The sequence below is a fragment of the Pterocles gutturalis genome, unplaced genomic scaffold (assembly GCF_000699245.1).
Source record: "Pterocles gutturalis isolate BGI_N339 unplaced genomic scaffold, ASM69924v1 scaffold25108, whole genome shotgun sequence".
Taxonomy (NCBI): Eukaryota; Metazoa; Chordata; class Aves; order Pterocliformes; family Pteroclidae; genus Pterocles; species Pterocles gutturalis.
In genome coordinates this window covers 1,944-18,516 of record NW_010121178.1, presented here as the reverse complement: position 1 = coordinate 18,516, position 16,573 = coordinate 1,944, and the positions used below count along the sequence as shown (strand labels likewise).

Below are 16,573 nucleotides of genomic sequence, written 5' to 3'. Positions count from 1 at the left end.
TCTTTATGGAAAATTGCTCTCATTTTCTCTTTCAAATGTCTGCTTAAAACACAGAACTGGATGCCCATCCACTCTCTAGCCCTTGCTATACCTACCTTCTTATCCTATTTGCTTTCAATGTATAGGCCTCTCAGCAGTTCAAGGGGGAAAGAAATTCTAAGAAAACCCTAATCTAAACAGTCACATCTGCAAGGAGGACGTAGTTTCAAAACTGAAATCTAAACTCAAGGCTTCTTTCTTATTCAAACAAGATCCCAGTGACGCAGTGGCAGAGTACTTGCTGACAATTTTACTGATGAAACATATTTTCCTGTTGAAAGACAAGTTCAAATTTGTTTTTAAAGCTTGCTGGCTTTGTTTGAACCCAGTTTGATTTCCAAACAGAAGATGATCATTAAAGGATAGGTAACTATTGCCTTCCACAAAAATAATTTGTTGACAATAGCCATGAACATTTGACTGAGATTTCTAGGTTCACATAGCCATCCCTCTGCAGCTTAGACTTTGCATTTGACACATGGCAGAAGTTTCCATAGCTGGAACAGAGGAAAAAGACTGAAAGACCTGTGCCAATAAAAAAGCTTAGGAAGGTTTGACATTTCAAATACATATGTGAAACAAATATTTTGGAAAAGCTGCTAGAAGGAGGAAAGTCTTAAATCCCCATTTATAAAACAAATTCAGCAACCCAGCCCGCGAACCTTTGAAAGAAATCTACCCTGTGATTTTAAAAGGAAATTCTGATTTTTAATAGTTCTCTCAAAACAAGCTTAAATTAAAAAAAAAAAAAGAATCATATTGCCCACAGATTCAGAAATGTGCTAATGAAAAGGAAAAGTTATGATTTCACAGTGTACATTCTTCAATGAAGGTTATCAATCTTTTAACAAGTAGAATGAAAATTATTTCTGCATTGTGCTGAAATGTATATCTGTGCTAAAGCAAGCTCAAAACTTAGGACAACTAAGTGGGACAGAAAGTGCCAATTCCTGAGAGCTACAATTAAGTATCATTAATTTTAATGCACCCTCCCTTCCCATATGCACTCAAATGTCAGCTGTTTACACTACGATGGAGAAATCTGTGTTTCTTATGGGTGTTATTAAGGTGCACAGTGACTTCAGCTGATTCCAGGGCCCTGCTGTGCTACTTTTCTGTGCAAACAAATTAGACGGAACATTTTTGTTCCTTGGAGTGCATAGCTCAGACAAAGAAAAGATTATCTTTCCCCTTTTACAGATGAGGAAACAAAAAGTAAAACAAGTTGACCAGGGTCACGAGCATGAGTGAACGAGCTTTCTTGAGTCTCAGACGTCCCTGACTGAAACAGGAGACTGCTCGCTTTGTCTACATGCAGTGCTCTGCAACTATTCTACTGCTGTGTTTGCGCTGCAACCAAGAAACTAAGGTGCAAAAAGCAATTTTGAATAAGAATGTTATTTATCCTCTTGAAGTCTTCTCTCTTTAGGGATTCTGGTGTCCTGCTAGGTGCACTCAGCTCTTGTTGACATTAGTGAAAGTCAAGGTCATTCAGATTTCCCTTGGTGATCCTCAGTTTCAAAGGTTACATATTGCCAAAAATTCAGAAAGTAAAAATTCAAGCTATTCAGGTCTCTTCTCTATTGCAACTCTGCTCCTACAGCTTATTCCTTCTCTTGTTCTGGATCACAGCTCTTTGAACAAACTGGGCTTCAAGAACATATTTATTCTTCTTACAAAGTCTGTATGACAGGTGCACTGTGCAATTTTCAGTGTTAGTCATATTAAAGCTTTGGTTAAAACAAGTATTATTTGATTATAAATAAATTCTGAAATGATACAGAATTTTTCTAAGAACCCATTCACCACCAGACTTTCAACAATGATTTTGATTAGATAACTGGGTATTGAACCTGCATGACTTGGTTCCACAAGAGATGATGTGATAAGGCACATTTCCATCCTATCTTAATAGTGGAAATAATGTAATTAAAGCATGGCCATAAGTTATTTATAAAAGAAATTATTTTTTAAAATGTCTTCAGCTTTGCAATTGTTCCAGTATTCCTTTCACTTAGTAAATTACATTGCCTTTACCCAACTGGAAGTGGTTAGATCCATATTGAGGCTTGGTTTTGCTTCTTTTTTTTTAATGGATCCCATAGTCTGATCAGATAGTTTAGAATCCTCATTCGATACATCCACAGTTTATTCCCAATAGTTCTCTTTCTGTTATGTTCAGTACGGCCGGTTCTCAGGCTTATTTCTCTGCCTTTCCCCTTGCGATGCCTGCCTGACTAACCGAGGTGGTGGTGTAGGTCTTGCCGACCCATGGTCTGCAGTCAAGTCTTCCCTGCTCAAAGTGCCAAATCTCGGTCTCGTCAGCAGTGGCTGCCTGAACCCAATGGATGGCTGAGGCAAGGCGCTTGGCTCCTGCTGCTCTCCTCGTCCATCCTGGCTCCCGTCAACTTCATTCTTCCACTCCACCCTAAACTCTGGCAGTGGCCTCTGCTGTTTCAGTCTCTGGTCTCTCAAGATTTTCCCTGCTCTGGGTCTTAGATTGAGCACTGTGGTTGCAGCATCCATCTCAGAATCACTGCTGTCACCCACTGTCAATTGAAAACACAATTCAGATTTTAGGTGCAGAATATTACTGTTTTAGGAATATTTGAGTAACAGCACAGTGACCACTAGCAGCCATAGAACAAAGTGTCTGCATGTTTCCTAAATTTGGTGCTTTCTGATTAGACCCAGTAACAAGACACTTAATTCTGCCAGGACAGAGGATAGATTTGACTTACAAACATCCCTTCTCTCAAAACTGTGATTTTTAGAAAGCCCTCACTGTTGCTACTTAATCACCAAGTGCCCCCCTGTTTGAGTTGACATTTCCCCAGTTCTGTCTCTGGACATGGAAAAACCTGTCTTTCTCTGAGCTACTTGGGCTCTAGTCCCCACTTATGTCCAAGCAGGACACAAAAATTAGATTTTTCACCCTCACATCCCATGAACTCTAATCTGAGAGGCGTTTCCAGAGCACAACATGTAGAAGGGTTCTAGAAACTTGGCTTTGGAAAAGGAGCACCAATAGTACACTGAGCAAGGGATCTCCCAAGGTCAATGTACAGACAGGAGGAAACATGCTATCCTTAATACGCGTGAATGTAAGATATCAAAAAAAATCCAGATAACAAATTTCACAGGTTGCAAGTGCTGCAGACTCCTACACCCCCTCACAACAGGGTAGGAAATGGCCAAGGGAAAGCTGGCATAATCATTCATGGAATGATCTTAAATGACCACTATCAAGTAAACCAAAGCCAACTTGTTTTAAATTTACTAACATCTTCATCAAAACTTACACACTTCAGTCATTTGATAATCATTCCAACAATCATTTATGAATACCTCAGATTTGTTCTTAGACTTCAGTCAGATATGATGTTTTAAATATATCAAAGCAAAGAATTGTGTATTATGAAACTGTCATAAGAACAACTTCCATTAATAGCCTATATGTTATTTCTTTTAAAAAGGTGAGGAAGGGGTAAAAAAAAAACCCACACTACGTAATTGTCCATTCACCCAGATAATTATATATCAAGGAAGGTCTTAATCAGATTGTGTTTGAAGGCTTTTCCCCCCTTAAGTATGTCAAATAATATATTTTTTGACAATTGAATAAACTGGAGGCACATTTCCTCTTTAATTCTATGTGACAGTAGGTGACCTCTGCAGACATAACTACAGAACAGAAGGCATCCTACATTCAGAAGATGAAAGACATAATTATTAACAGACAAAAACATGGTCTATTGCTAAATTAATTTGGAAGAGTGGGGAAATAATTGGGGTGGGAATCAAGACATTTTAGTGATTGTGCAGAGATTTAATCTTCCCAGCAAGAGATCTTGATGGTTGCTTGTCATGAAAGGGAATGCTCCTAAGCATGGTATAAGCATGGTAATGCAACCAGTAATAATCAGAAGCAATATACAGAACTGGGCAAAGTTTTCATATCTAATGGTTGTCTTCCTCCAGACTTTTTATTTTTCTGTTAGAATTCAAGAATTCCAATATGAAACATTTCTGAGTTTAGGCAGAAAAAAAAAAAATGACATTTTGGTTGTAAACCACAGCATTTTGAGAAATTCTTCATGAGAACTATAAACCAGACCTCGTGTCCTCATTCTCCTCTTTGGTTTGGTTCTCAGGGCAGTGTCCTCTACCCTGACCCCAGTGACAAAAGAAACCAAATAGGTCCATAATCCAGTAGGAAAATCTGGACATTATGGAATAAAGACAAGGAGAATGAGCCATGGCAGTGTTTCTGGTGGAGAAGTGTTTCAGGCTGCTGTTTGCTCACATGAGGACGTGCTGGGAGGACTACGCTGCTATGGCATTTGAACTGAGAAAGCCCCACAAGACTCTGCTTGCTGAGGCATTTCTCTACACTCAAATACCTGCTTTAGGACCTATTGCTTTTAGTGCTCTAAGACCCCTGCTAAATATCCAGCTCTTAGAAATATGCTATGAAGGTATTAACTTTAGAATGAAAACATGTGCACATAAAACATTTAGTATTTTTTTGAAAATTAATATGTTGATTTCTCTACGTCATCCCTGGAAAAAGTTTTCCTTCTACGTAGGCAAAATGACTGCAGCACAGTAAGAGCAGAAAATCTTTCATTACCTTTGGAAGATGTTTTATTTCTCACTCGTAGTTTCTCTGGGAGTTTAGTGTTTTTAGGAAGTGAAAGGAATCTTTTTGTATTTGCAGCAGCCTGTGTGCAAAGAAATATAAGAAATGTTAAGTTACCGCAGACTGATGTACCTGTATAATGTATGTTAAGATACATGACTGAGGCTTAAATGGGTTTATGTAGCTAAAAGGCTGGAGAGTAGTTTGATATTAGCTAATATGTGTTCTTTTACTACACACTCAAGTTAATGCTGATTGCTAGTTGAGGTCTGTGCCAACTAAGGTAAAGACTGAGTAATCTCAAGCAGTTTAATCAAAAGAAAGCCTGGTGATATGCCCTCTGAGATCAAAGTTAATAAATGTATGCTCTCTAACCTCAACCTTATCTGTACAGGTTTTCCTAAGGAAGGCAAATTCTGCAAGCATGGTATCACTTCATGCAACTCCAGTTTGAAACTTTTTAGTAGTCAACTGCAAAGATTATGTTGAGACTGAAACTCAGGCACAAGAACTAATCTGTATTCCGATCCTGCAAGAGCTTTATACATATAAATGACTTTATACAGTTGACTAGTCACACCAAAGTTGGTGGGGAAGTTAGGCACCAGCATGATCATTTACCAGTTCAGGGCATAAAATCCTTGTTTTCCCAAGACTAAGCTCTAAAGGCCCTGGGTGCAGAGCACACCTCGTACTTCCTGGAACATGAGAGGTATTTTCCAGGACAGGTTGTTTTTTTTTAAAATTCAAAAGTTTCTCAAGGGCATCCCTTCTTGCATTTGTTACAAAGATTTTTTAGAAACTTTACAGTCTACCAGCTCTCTTCTGCTTGTATCATTCATTGTTGCACACTCAAAGGGAACCTGAAAAGAAATCTATTTTCCATGAGACAGTTTTCCTCTTTTGATGTTGTTGTGCTGCTCAGGACCAGTATACTTCCCTCTGTGGTGGATTTATCCAAGGATAATGATTTTTAAAATAATGTGCATTTTAAATGCCTGTGCATTTTAAAAAGCTATCAGAAACCCTGTTTCTCTCCCTGCCCCTAAAATGTCTCAATCCTGCTGAGGCTCTTCATTACTCTACCTAGTAAATGATTTATTTTTGTGACAAAGACAACATATGTAACTGTGGTTGAGAGGGAAAAAATCATTCAAGAACAAACTTATTGTCACAATTAACATCACAGTAGCCCTGGTAATGATCACAAATTAGATACAGCACTTATTAGAGACATCATTCCAGCCTCAGCTGCTGAAGGAGAACTGTAGCAATGAAGACAACAGTCACTAAGTGTTCCTGTAATATGAAAATACACATTTATAGAGTGGTTAGTTTCCCGGATACCTAAATGGGAACATGACTTGGGCGATCAGCTTCCCTGCTGAATCAGTGTGCTCCACTCAAACATGGTCTGAAGTTCACAGTGAAGGATTGCCTCAGGGAGACAAATATTATCGTGCCACAACATATCTTGCACGTGGAGGGGGTTTTCCTATTCTGTAATGAAACCTGAAGTCCTGAGCAAATTTTATCAATACTAAAGAGCCCACGACATTTTTTAAAATGAAGAGCTCACCTGACTGACTCAATAAAAGGTTCTTTGGAGCATACTGTATCTCAGAGTAATTTTCAACCTCGACCATCCACACTTCATCAAAATACTGATAGAGAATACTGACCATCCCTTAGAAGTACACTGTGTACAGAGCCTGTTCAGCTCCTCCGAGATAAAATTATGGCAGCAGATCCCACTCCCATAAGACATTCTACAAGAACGAAGCTCTGCTGAAGGGGTGAACACAAATTAAGGGGCCCATGTGTACAACTCAAGGTGTAAGTGTGACATTATAGGTGTTGTTCTTTTCCAAATTCAGGATTTATTTTTTCTGCATTTCAGAATAATTTTTTCTGCATGACATTTAGCTATGAAGAACTTCTTTCTATAAAACAACCAAAATGCAAGTACCGGTCTTTCTCTTGATAGGCTGTTTGTTTTCCTCAGGCTCTCCCTAAGGCTGTGCCGGCGACGGATCAGAATTTCTTTAGCCTGCTTTTCACTTGCATCTGCAGCCAGGCTATGTCGGTTATATGACATTGTCTGAAATACAAAAGCAGTGGTCACATTCCAAAAAGCATAATGTCAAATGTGTTGAACTATATGCATAGTGCAAAATAGGCTTTTTGCTTTAATGTTTTAATAAGCATCATAAATCCTTGTGAACAAAATCATATTGTAAATGATTAAGAACAACAAGAGTAATTATGCCAGCATTTTTGTAATCATCTGCTTCACAAGCACCTGGGTTTTGTTTTTTTTTTTTTTTTTTTTTTAACGTGCTGGTATTTATAATGAAGGAGAAATTGGAAAAAGGTGGCTTAATACAGTGTTTACCCCCTGCATTGTACTAGCTCAGTCAATATGTCAATAGAGAATGCACATTTAAAAGCAATAAGATGAGTCACTTAGGGGGAAGTAATTTTTACCTCCAGCAAGCTGAAGCTTGCTCCACTTCTGAATGTTTTCTATGGGCTCAGACATTCAAACTACTTAGCCACAGGAGGGTAAATGTGAAATGTCCTTTGCTTTTATTTCACTGTTTTTCCAGCTCATCACCTCTGCTCTTAATAAAAACAACTTTACAGCTGGAGGCAAATGGGAAATATAATCCTATATCATGAAGTGACCAAAATACTGATATAAGCGGGACAATGTTGGGTTGAATTTGCACCTATGATCATTTTTTAACTAATATATTGCAGATAATAACAAAACAAAAACATTAATCTTTATTCATAGTATGAGACCAAGTAAGCTATTTACGTAAAGGACTTGCTATACATGTGATAGGAAATGGATTCACAGGCAACAGAAGTAAATAACAGCATTAATTATTATGTTACAGTACAGTAGATGCTGCACTAGCCAAAAGATATGTTAGGAAGGTAATCAGTATATTCAAAAAGTAGTGGGATATTTAAGTATGCAAAATTTCATCCTTACTCTATGTCGTATTTGGTAGAGATTCTTTGTTAATATTTCTCGCATGTTTTCCATTTCAGTGGGAGAAAGTGGCTTTATTTTTCCTTCATGATATTCACTGTGGCAGAATAAAAAATGGAAAATAGAGGAAAGAGAGAGAGAAGAAGAATGTTTTCATTTTTATGATTGGGAATTACATTTGAACTTTTTATTTTGTTAGAGTTGGAAACAACATTTCAAAACATCCAAGGAACAGGTGAAAATATAACATGTAGGAATGAAACCTTGATCTCATTTGAGTCAGTGGTAAGGCTCAAAACTCAGTCTCCAAAATTTGATATAAATTACATTAAATTGTAAATTTGATTAAGGTACTTTTCAAAATGCTCCTCAGGCTTCCCCCATAGCTATTCACAGCAGATGTGCAGGCACTGGTTCAAATCCAACTCTGGTCTACATGGCAAATCAATGTTCCCCTGAGCAGCTGCCCTTGTAAAACTACAGGACAAGCACAGCTCACCAAGCACTTTGTGTGTGAGATGCAAGCGAAACACTCTTTGTTTCATATCTGCTTGCTGCTCAGGGGACATTTGGACACACAGTGTCCTAAGACAAAGTGATTATCAGGCTGGGCTGTGAAATAAATTATGTGACCCAGACAAAGTGTTCGGCTGCACTAGCGTCGCTTGCTTACCTGAGAGACACTGACGAAGGGACCTTGCTTATCATTCCGCTCTCTGCCATCTCAATGGCATGTTTGATTTCCAGCTTCTTGTATAAAGAAACAATGCTGGATTTGGGCTGATTCTCCCGGATTAGAAGTCTTCGCAGGTATTTATTGTCAAACTTTTTAAACCTGCATGAGAAGCAAACCAACCCAACCAGTTAATTTTTACTGCACATAATTAAGGAAAGCCAATATACTCTAGCTAACGCAATTGTGAAGGAGTTTATTCCCTGTGAATGTGTCTGTTCATACTAATAACCTACTGCTGAGTAACATAATAAAGGGTCAAGTTCATCTTTGCTTCAGAGAGACCGACTTAACCTATGTTTTGGTTAATATGTTAATGGACAGTCTCCCTAGCAGCAACATTTAATTTTTAGGTATTCTGTGTTATTAGACAATATTATTTTTAATTCTCCATTTTCATCAGGACAAAGAGAACATAAAATATTTACTGTAATAACAAATAAAAGGTCTAAATTTGCACTCACTGCTTTTTTCTTTGAAATTTTAGCCTACTTTTGTAAAACTTTGGAAGTTCTCCCTTCCTCTAAAGCAACTGCAACCCTCTTGGATGCTTAGTGAAAAAATATTTATTACAGCTGGGGTGATTTTGTTTGCCAGAAAATATTTTGCCCTCTGGCCATTCTGAAATCATTCTTGAATTTGGCTCAAAAACATTTCTGAAGGTCATGAATAGGTGGGACCCTCCTTTGCTCTGTAATCTGTTAATTAAAGATCTCACACAGGCTGGAGGAGAACCAAGCTGAGTAAAGAGAAGTTGTACCCATGCCATGCATCTGTCAGGAGAGTGTCCTCACTGTCACACGCTCAAGGCACTTGGAGAGAGCTCCTCTCAGCCCTTCCTGCTGATGTTATTCCTCTTTGCAGAAAACACTTTAATTCTTGTTGGAGCAGTGACTGGAAGGTGGGTGAGCAATGCCCATGCTTTGGGTCTAAAGGATTTGAGTGTAAAAGAGTATCCTTCTAAGAAAAGGGAGTTAGATCCAAACCAGAGATTAAGATGATACAGCACCTAAACTGAAAACATGAATTATTCAGATATTGCCAGTATAACCTTCTTAACTAAGTCTTAAATAATACCATCAGGAACTCTGGAGCTGCCTGCCATTAGGATTTCTCATGCACCTAATGCCAGCTAGTGTGTTACCTTTCTAGAGAAAGTCCCAAAGCTTTTGTATGTTTCCCATCAAACAGGGAGCTAACCCCCCACTTAACACTGCAGAGATATGCAATTTGCAGGAGGAAAGCCGGATGGGATGAAAGGCTCAGCAGACATACAGGAAAATGCTCTGAAACAGTCAGAAACAGCGAGAGGACACACACCCTCAGAAGGTACCATACTTCACCCTGGGATCAGAGGGCTGCCTTTCTTCCCAGATGGAGATTTTGTTCTACTTGCTTGTGGTTTAGTAAAAGACATTGTTTTGCTGCTTTCCCTTTGTAACCCACACATTCTAAAAACAACCATCCGCTTTCGAGAATAAAATGCTGGAAATGAAATATGATGCCCAACAGCCTTGTTGCTGCTGAGCCAGTTCAGCCTCTCCTGTATAACAAAGAGTTTTAAATGCCATTCTTACTTATCTCTCCAAAAGTTGTGACCCCAGTGTCCACACACATCTTCAATTCCAGTCTTCACGTGGTCAAAGAACTGAAGGGGAAATGTTAGTTCATTACATGAACTTACAGACACCACTTGGCTTGCCCTTAGACATTATTAGTTTCTAACTAACTTTAAAACAGAAACATTTTGTCAGAATTCAGGATGATGCTTCATTGGAACTAAATGCAGTCTAACCAAACTCAGAGACAGACTCTCTTTTGTTCCCCTGGAGCTTCCTCAGCTCACAGCCTCAAAAGGATGGAAGTTAGTTGCGAATTTCTTCAATGTCAATTTTGCTCAGCTCCTGCTTGAATCTGAAGTTTTTTCCCACATTTTCACTTATTTTGAAAGTTCCCTAACCACTCAGGGCTATGCCTGGGACTTCTCTAAGGACTTTGCCAGACCTGACAATGAACCAGATCAGACTTCGTAGAGGAGACAGCCTGAGAGGGCAGCAGCTCCCCACATCAGCACCAGCCCCTTGAGATGCACAGGACAGAGCTGATACCCAGTATCAGGTGTTGCGCTCCTACTTTAGGGAACTGTGGTCTAGCCTCACCTCAAAGCATCCTGACCACCTAATATCAGAATCACACTCTTCAGCCTACTGTGAGTTATGAAAGAGTGAATCGGTTCACTTAAGATCTCACTTGATCCCCAGAGGCAGCTCATTTGCTCTTTGTTAAAGTACCATAGTAGGGGTCTCTCGAACTCAGGAAGAAATCCTAGTAGGTATGTCCAAAGGGTAACCTCTAAAAGGATGGACTTTTAGATGCCTAGAGTGACTTCTTTGCTGAATGTGGCCCTTACTATTCCTCATTTTTGGAATTTCAAGCTATCTGCCACAGGTATGCTGCAAGGAACAATACATTCAAGAATATGCATGGTTAATAAATTGCAATAATTGGAGTTTGGTACATACATGTACCAAATACAAATCCATAAAGGGGCTGATGATGTGACAGTTAGGTAAGTTTAAGAATGTGTTTAGGAGGAGTTTGCATTTGTTTAATTAGACTAACTGAAATGCAATGTAATGTAATTAAACTGGCAAAGGTTTCCTAATGTAGCCAAGTTCTAAAATGACACATATCTCGTATGTGAAACAAACTGCAGAAAGTTAATTTACCTCAAGAGGTGAACAACTAAGAAACTAAAGATTCCAAAATAATGATACATAATAATGCTAATTTTGGTAATTGCCATAGGTTAAATATAAGCCTTACAGCTAATGTGCTTATAACACAAAAAGGAATCTTTTAAAAGAGCATGTGCTTTTCTGCAATACTGTATGCTTGTTTTACTGAAAGCAACTAAGAATTTCAACTATATGGGGGTTTCATCTACGACAGTGAAGCTGCAACATACCCTGTTATAAATTTCTTCACTGACAGCAGGCTGTTTTTTATTTGACCTTTTGACATCAAGAAACTCCACCAGTGGGCGAATTGTTATTCCCTGCGAAGAAAAAAAAAAAAAAAAAAAAAGGCAAATAGTTCTGGGTGGTTTTTTTTCCATAAACATAAAGAAAAACAAAGTCTTTCAGTCTTTTCCATCTATTTCAGAGCACTGAAAATGGCTGTGGATACCTTTTTATTTCTGGATACCCTTTCACCTTCCTAACCCCAAAGTACAGCCTAACACAATACTTAAAATAGTGAATTCACTCTTGTGATTAACAGGTGTTGCACTTAGCTGTGAAGCACTTGTCAGCACACAGACCCCACTAATGCAACAGAAGGAAGGAAGGGACTCCCTAGAGCCAAGAGGTCCTAGAGGGGCAACCTAACAAACCCCATCAGGAATACATCACTTACCCCATCCATAATATTTTTAAACTTTTTTTCAGTTCTGTTATGTATTAGAAAAACCTTCACTTGTTTTCTGAATTAATAAACAGATCACCTATCATTCCAAAGCAAACATATAAAGTCCTCGTTTGTAGTGATTACTTCCAAACAGGTACTCAAAGAAATATCAACAGTAGCACTACATTGGTATTCACTAAGCCTGTAAATGTGTCCTTGCCCGACTATTCTCTGAGAAAGAACAAAAAGTTTTGGCTATCCCAGAATGGTATAATAGTTTCGAACAATTATTTGTGGAAGCACTGACATAATTTGTTTATTTGTATAGGCGCACTGGTACAGTGGAGAGGAATGAATCTCTCATGGTGTTGAAATCAGTCCCTACTCTCCCAGAAAATCAGGTCACAAACTTATTTTTGTAAATGAATCAAGCTTTATCTTAAAAATAGCTAGGTTTCTTTGCCCCATTGCTCATACTGGAACACTCATCCTGAACCTCTTTGTTCTGATAATTAGAAAGCTGCTTCTTAATTGCATCACGGTCACTTTGAACCACTTTGTTCTTACGCCAGCATTTGTCCTTTTAGTTTAAACAGTATTGTTCCTTCTCTGGTGTTCACTCCCTCATATAAAAATAGTAATTATATTCCCTCTTCTCCTTCATTTTGCTAAGGTCAAGGCATCTGGTCTCCTTTCACACAACAGATTTACCAGTCCTGTGATGACTCTAGAACATGACACTATTCTCTGATAGAAATACCTGTCCCATTGTGTCTTAAGATCAGATTTGCCTTTCTGCTGGCCTCACTGCATTGGTGGATTAGACTCAACCCCATTATCAACTAGTACACCTGCGTCTTGTTCCCTTTCTACTTTTTTCCAAACTAAGGTTCCCATTTCATAAGAGCAATCCCTAGTAAGAAAGTCCTAGCAAGAACACGTTTGCACTTACTGCTGTTAAATTTCATTCTGTTTCTATCATATTGGCCCCCAGTTATTTCCTTCTTTCTACATTATACCCCATCTTGCTGAGACCCTGAGAACACCTTCCAAAGCCTGTTATCAAGAAATATCAGCAACAAAAAACTCCTATGTTTATGTGCCATAGACAATAACAAGAATATTAAATAAATCCACCCATAGGAACCATCCTCGAGGAATTCCATTAATAACATCTCAACAACCTATTATCTGACCAGGGTGCTTGAATGCTGGAGCAGGTGCCCAGAGAGTCTTGCGGATCTCCATCCATAGAGATGTTCAGAACTTGACGTGGCCCTGAGCAACATGATCTAGCTTTGAAGGCAGCCTTGCTTTGGGCATGGAGTTGGTCTAAAGACTCCCAGAGGTCCTTTCTGACCCAAAAGACCATATGTTTCTATTTCCCTTTATAGGAGAAACTGTCAGCCCCTTTTTCATTCACTTTACAATCATCCTAATGTCAATCAAAACCTCAGTTTAACGAGTAGTTAAGCTAACATTCTCCTATGTAGCTCCTTCCCCCAAATATTTTACAATAATCCAGTTAGATTAGATTACTCTAGACAATAAATTGCCTTGTCAAAGTATAAGACCAGATTTCCCTTCGGTAAACCATGTTGCATGTCATAACATGTTCCATTTACCTCCATGTTTTAAATTATTCTATCCTTCAAAATCAGTTTTCACAGCTTACATGCTAAGGTCAACAAACTGACCTCCAGGTGCTCCAGCCACCTTTCTCCCCTTCCCAAGCACAAGCACAGATACTTGCTACTTCCCATGGCACCTTTATCCATGTAAAGGACAGGCTAAACAAATATATTTTTTCCCACAGACCTGAAATTCCATGTACTAGCCTCTCACATCTCCCTCACCACTCTGGATAATGACTAGCCTGACATGTTTATCTGAGGGGTTATCCTCCTCTACATTTTGCTGGTTTCAGTCACTTCCCTCTCTCTTGGGGTCCCCTTCTTCCACACACCTGGCACTTCTGGATGGATGCCCAGCTGGTTTGCAGCATCACTGCCTAACACCCAGACTCAAACACTCCAGTTCATCTCTCTGTGCCCTCAGTGTCTTCTATCCCTGCTCACTGTGCGCCATACACAACACCGAACTGCTACGTAAATGCACAACTTCAAATATTCTAACACAGAATTAATGCTGGGGCTGTACCCAGATTATCCTTTATCTCTGCTCCAACCTCACTAGGTCTTAAATACTTAATGCTACTTATATGTTAGCATAAGTACTTAATATCTGGCATACTTTTGCTACTGCCTGCGGTCTGCGTAGCATTTTTTTTTAAACTCTGACTATGGAGAGTACCTTCAAGTGTGTTCGTTCCAGTAAGTTAGGACATTTGTTTTTCTACCCACTGCTTATTTACAACCTGTCTGAGAAAAAAGAAGTCCAGAAGAGGAAATGCATTACCTGAATGAAAACAGTAAAGAATATCACCACAATAACAGCAGTGATGAACAATTTCTTCCTGGGAAACACAGCAGGAGGAAGCAGAAACACAAGTGAAAAACAAATAGCTCCTCGGAGGCCTCCATAGGCGATAATAAATTGGTCCTTAAAAGTGAGAGGAATTGTCCGGAACACATTAATGATCTGAGTCAGAACAAAAACACCTGAGGGAAAAAAAACAGAAATATGGGGAAGAGGGGAAAAAAGGGAAATTAAATTACACAGAATGCTAATATTTGTTTTTAAACACTTTTATTTGCTTCTTACTTATATATTATTGAAGAAATTAAATGTTACTTAGCAGCTTGAAAACAACATGGAAGAAAAATTTAAAGTGCCTAAGGAGCATCATCTTGAACATATTTAGTGAGCTAACCACCTCAGGTCAGCTAGATTTAGGACCTGAAGCATCTAACTGATCTCCACAAGACAGCTACCTGCTAGACTATGCACTTCTAGAGCAGCAATAATTCTCTGTGTCAGTATAGACCAAGATTCCTAATTTTTTTAAAAATAGGTTTTGAGGTGCTTTGGCTTGTTATCTCCATCAGTCTGTGCTTTGAATCCTGAAAACTCCTATTCACTTAATTTTACTTGCACAGACAGGAAGGATGTGGGACTGCGGATGGAGGGAGAAGAAGCCAGCGCACGCTGGTGGACCGAAGGCAAAGGCTCCAGGGATGTGGTGGACCCAAGTAAAGGTATAAAGGCAGGTGAAGGGAGAAAGCATGGGGGCCAGGAGCCAGGGGGCAGACAGGCTGCTTTTCAGCATAAGGTACTAATTGTGGGGTTGCAGGCACAGGAGGGAAAATAGTCCAAATTTCTGCACTGCACTGGAGGGAGATTTGGGAGCTGGAAGTAGGGGTGCAAAGGCAGATCAGAGCATGAGCCACCCTTACACACAGAGGGACCGAATCACTACTGATGAAACTGGGGCCAGGGGCAGGTTTAAGACCTACAAGCCTGATCTGCACTTAGGTCTCAAGGTGAAAGAAAAAGAGCTAGTACTGCAAATTCTGGAGCAATCAAGCAGTTTCTTATAGGAATTTTTTTCTTCACAATATATACCTGAACAACACTTCAGCTACAGCATTTCCTGTTTTGATGCTATTTATGCCAATGACTGGGAAAATCCCAAAGCTAGTAAACATTAATAATAATAATAATAATAATAATAATGACAAACCACAACCTGTTTAATTGTTGTACAGCTGCTAATTTTTTAAGCAAAAATTGCTTATTTGTAAGTAAACATTTACTTAAATACATGTACTCTGATTAACAAGCAGATTGCCTCTAACTTTAGATGAGCAGGATCAGGACCAAACTGATTTTTGGGCTCCATTTTGGGGAAATGTGGAAGCTGACCCTGCAATCTAGGACATATTACAAATAAGGAGACCATTCTACAAGCTGATGGGACTCTGTCTAAATTTTGGCATTTTCTACTTGAGAAGAGGTTAAAAGTTTCACTTGTAAAGAATACTGATGAGTGGTCTCAGACTTGCTTACCCAGCGCCCTCCAGATTAAACAGAAAAGGAGGGTGAAGCTAACGAAGGCCCAGTTCCACTCATGGTTCTTCCCAACTGTAGACACTCCCATGAAGATGAAAATTAAGGTCTCACTGACACTGCTCAGCATCTTCATGAAATACTTTATTGTCGTATAGGATTTTTGAGAAACATTTTCTTCCACGTATTTATTCATGGTCATGGCACAAGCTGTAATCCTGAAAGTCAAACATTATTCTGTATTTCATTGGCTTGATTATTCATTTTTTAGCCTCTCTCATTTATACAGAATATTATTCACTTTTCCATAGTCCTCTTTAAAATACAAATCATAATTTATACCGTAAATAATCTCAAATTTATAGACTTGATGAACACACAGTTTTGGGCATGAGATCTTTTTTCTGCCATGGAGAGTCTTCTGAGAAGACATCAGTATATGGAGAGTTTTGTCACATACTACATCTACATAGTCTGTGCAGGGATCACTCAAATTGTGTTTCGAAAGAGCTGAGGAGAGCCAGCAGCAGCCCTGGAAAACAGGGATTGCTGCTTCTATTACTGCTGAGGGACATCATACAGGATGGCAACTGTATGTCCTGGGGCAGGGCTTCCCTCCCTTCCCACCAGCAGCTGGCCCCATGAAACAATTCCCCTCCTCAGCGGCAGTGACAGTAGCCAGCTCCTCTTTCCAGGCAAAGTAAGCAAGAAGGTTACAGATAATTTGTCATCCTCCACCACTGCAGGCCACTGCTTGCTTTGCCTGTGCATAGGGCTG

At 39.2% G+C, this 16,573-nt stretch overlaps 1 protein-coding gene across 1 annotated transcript; it reads right to left on the bottom strand.

Moving 5' to 3' along the window:
* Positions 1-2,000: 2,000 nt before the first annotated feature.
* On the bottom strand, positions 2,001-16,013 carry LOC104458281 (sodium/hydrogen exchanger 2-like; the record flags this gene model as incomplete). Its single annotated transcript, XM_010077170.1, has 9 exons — positions 2,001-2,588; positions 4,673-4,763; positions 6,651-6,782; positions 7,686-7,782; positions 8,359-8,520; positions 9,996-10,066; positions 11,387-11,476; positions 14,245-14,447; positions 15,796-16,013. Coding segments are annotated over 9 exons (1,435 nt in total), but the record flags the coding sequence as incomplete, so codon positions are not given.
* Between the last annotated feature and the right edge of the window lie 560 nt (positions 16,014-16,573).